The following is a 3,659-nucleotide window of genomic DNA, read 5'->3' as shown; positions in this document are numbered from 1 at the left end:
GAGGACTTTTTCTGACTCTGAGAGGGACAGAAAGGGACTGAAAAAACTGGACAGGAGAGCTGTCTCTGTCCTGGACAGCCCTCTGGACACCACAGGGGTTGTAGGTGAAAGGAGGATGTTAGCCAAGCTGACATCCATCATTGACAACCCCTTCCACCCTCTGCATGACACAGTGGGGGCCCTCAGCAGCTCCTTCAGTAACAGACTGCTGCATCCACTCTGTGAGAAGGAAGGAATGCAATAGCAGGACTTTCATTCGAAGTACTTGGACTATGTTTATTTCTGTGTAATATCATTAATGCTGTAGTCACTTTCTTCATTCCTTTTGCAGTCTGTGTATAGTCTGTGAAATTCATTAGAATTATTGGCAGTATATTGTTATGGCAATTTTTCTTACACTTCTTTGCAGCAATATAGATTTTACACTTTTTTTCTGACATAATGCCCCTTGTATAATTGTACATATATAGAGTCTGCTTTTATTTTGTCTTTTGTATCTTGTATTTCTCTATGTCTGTTGCTTTTTTTCCAACTGCCATTACCTGCTGCTGTAACAACCGAATTTCCCCAACTGGGGATTAATAAAGTGTATCTTATTTTATTTTTTGAAGCTGTGTCAGATGCAATTGCCCAGATGGGACTTCAGTGGGACAAGCTGTGTGGAGTTTCAATGGATGGGGCTCCAGCAATGACAGGCCACCAAGAAACCCTCTGTGCCAAGACAGTCCAGCTTGGCGATGTGATGAACACTGTTATTAAAACTGTCAACATAATTCGTGATGAGGGCTCTAAAACAGAGAATTTCAAACTTTTCTATCTGATGTCGATGCTGAATGCGGGGACGTGCTCCAACATTCTGATGTGGCTCCGTGCTGCGGCGGTTTTATTCTCTGAGATCAAATACTGACAAGTTTTTGAAAGAGAAGGGAAGACCATTCGATGAGCTAGGTGGTTGGCAGACCTGGTTTTTTAGTTGATCCCACTGATCATCTCAACAAACTGAACACGAACCTACAAGGCAAAGACATTACCACAACATTCTGCATGAAGCTCTGTTTCTTCGAGTCACAACTGCGCAACTTCAATGTAGTGCATTTTACGGAAAAATATGTGTCTGTGATCACATCTCTAATTACAGAATTCAGTCAGCGTTTTTAAGATTTTTCTGTAATTGAGAAGGAAATCACGCTGTTTGCAGCTCCGTTTATTATCAATGCAGATGAAGTGGAAGAAAGATTGCAGTTAGAACTCATCGAACCGCAGTGTGATGATTCTCTGAAGAATCAACATCAGCTTCTCTCTGACCTGACTTCTACTGGAGCTTGAAAAAGGAAAGGTTTCCTCTGCTGAGACGTCACACAAAAAGCCACATTCCCTATTTCTCTTCTTGTCTCTCTCTTCATACAGGACAATGAAGGGGTTGTACTGCCCTCCTAATGGTGTTCATAACCAAAATTAGACAGCCAGCCAAACTCCCTGAATGATCAACGCGACAGTCAGGATGTAGCATCTCAAGCTCCAAGTTTAATGAAGACTCTTGTTGTCAGACAAGGTGTAAAACTGAAATAATAACATAAATATATCCTATGAATTTCTTATACAATTACTAAGCATGAATATTAAACCAAATTTACAAGAATTTTACTAGAAGATAAAGTACAAGTATCTTAAATGTCCTGTTGGCATGGTACAATTAGCATATCCTATGCTAAGCAATGTTAACTAACAAACATCGAGATAATAATCTAGCAACATAAAAATATCCGTCAATATTTATCAAAATTAAATGATATCTTTGTAAATAACATTTTTTACTGACAGACAATGCTTCTTATGGCTCAAATCAAACAGATGGCAATGCATGAGAGGACAGCTCCATCTTCAGCTGACCTCTCCATTAACTGACAGGAGCATGTGTTACAACTACTTCCTGCTTCCCTTTTCCCTAATTTCTAATTTCCTATTGCAATACCATATTCGACCACATTAAAGGGGGCGCTAAAATTCCAAAACTTCAAAACTGCCTGGGAGGCAGAACAGGGGTATCACCATGCCAAGAAGCAATCTGAGGCTGTCACTGAGAGACTGGCTTGCCATCCTTTTTGATAAAAATAAAATGAAATTCTGTAAATGGAGAGCTGTGATGGAGTTTTTTTTTCTTCAAATAAGTCCAATTATGAAACATAACTGACTTGTATTTGATTAATTTTACGAACATTTATGCATAAGAAGTGAGGCTGTATACTCCCCTCTCGTTAGTGGCCCGGTCCTTGGTATATTTTTCTGTATGTGTATGGGTTTGGACACCCCTGGCATAAACAGTGCATTATGTTGGACATCAGTCTGTGTTAGCATCAATTAAAAAATTGAAAACATGACAGAAACAGTACAGGTTGCAGAGTCTAATGACATGCTTAATCTTTATTATTCCACATGTGATCAGTACTGACTCATCTGCACTCCAAAGAATAGATCAAAGCAGTTTTGAGTCAGAAAAATCACCTTGAAATATTTTTCTAGATATAATCAATCTGAAAGCTGATCTGAACCAGCTGTAAAAGAAAGCATAAATAAATGGGTTGAGCATTGAGTTTGAGAGTGCAAGCCAGTTAAGACTTTCAATCACAGCAACTGGCACTGACACATGATTCAAAAGGTTAAAGGAAAAACAGATAAAGAAAGGAGTCCAGCACATCAGAAACACTCCCATAACAGTTGCCAGAGTTTTAGTGGCTTTTCTCTCCATCTTACTGGCAGTGGCTCCAGACTTTGTTCCCTGGATGCTGCGTACCTGTCTCTGTGCAACAAGGAAAATCTTCAGGTAGATACAGAGCATTAAAATCACTGGGAGGTAAAATGAGAAAATGGGTCCTAAAATGTTTGCAAGTAGAACATCAATAAAACAATTTTGTTTGCATTTTTCATGTTTTATTCCTGCAATTATGAAGCCAAATGCAACTAGAATTGAAACACTCCAGCTCACCACGATCATGATGACAACAACATGAACATTTATCTTCGTTCTATATGTCAGAGGGTGACACACTGCATAATATCTGTCAATAGAAATGCAGCACAAATTCAAAATGGAAGCAGTGCACAGTGTTATGTCAAAGCTGTCTCGTACTTTGCAAAACACATTTTCAGAGAACAGACATGAACTGACAGAGAATTCCAAGCTGAAAGGAAAAACCACAAGCCCAACAAGCAGGTCAGCTACTGCCAAGGAAAGGATGAGAGAGTTTGTAGGAGTGTGGAGCTGTTTGAAGTAAATGATGGAGATTATTACAAGAAGGTTTCCACATATTGTGACAACAGACATTGAGCCGAGGAACACAGACAATAAAACACATACTGTGGAAGGTGTGCTTGTCCTCCTATAAGAAACATTATGTAATTCATAACAGGGATGTGAGCCAACATAAGTGTGTTCAGCAGTGACTTCTGGTGCCATGTTTCTGGAGTTCCTGCAAATCAGTTTTCCATTAAAAATTAACAATATTTGAAACAGAAAAAATAATGTTTATTTGAGAATATTTCTGCCCTGCATGAGCACAACACTACAATAATAGCTGTCTAGATGAACATAGAGTTTTTCAGTTTTTGTCATACCTTTTAAATGCTGAAGGTAGTTCACACATCAGTGTTGATGGATGTTC

At 39.0% G+C, this 3,659-nt stretch overlaps 1 protein-coding gene across 1 annotated transcript; it reads right to left on the bottom strand.

Moving 5' to 3' along the window:
- Window positions 1-2,473: 2,473 nt before the first annotated feature.
- LOC121622390 (trace amine-associated receptor 1-like) lies at window positions 2,474-3,322 on the bottom strand. The gene is made up of 2 exons (XM_041959350.1): window positions 3,133-3,322; window positions 2,474-3,060 (listed from the first exon to the last, which is right to left on the bottom strand). The coding sequence occupies exons 1-2, from the start codon at window positions 3,320-3,322 to the stop codon at window positions 2,474-2,476; spliced, it is 777 nt and encodes a 258-aa protein (XP_041815284.1).
- Window positions 3,323-3,659: the final 337 nt, after the last annotated feature.

This window comes from Chelmon rostratus, chromosome 18, assembly GCF_017976325.1.
Source record: "Chelmon rostratus isolate fCheRos1 chromosome 18, fCheRos1.pri, whole genome shotgun sequence".
In the NCBI taxonomy this organism is placed as follows: domain Eukaryota; kingdom Metazoa; phylum Chordata; class Actinopteri; order Chaetodontiformes; family Chaetodontidae; genus Chelmon; species Chelmon rostratus.
This window is presented reverse-complemented; position numbering and strand designations above follow the sequence as displayed.

What these genes read in the sequence shown, in the direction of transcription:
- LOC121622390 (XM_041959350.1), bottom strand. Translation starts at nt 3,322, where the DNA reads ATGTCTGTTGTCACAATATGTGGAAACCTTCTTGTAATAATCTCCATC. An exon ending in GTTCTCTGAAAATGTGTTTT is followed by an intron (nt 3,061 to 3,132) that starts GCAAAGTACGAG and finishes GCATTTCTATTG; the next exon opens with ACAGATATTATGCAGTGTGT.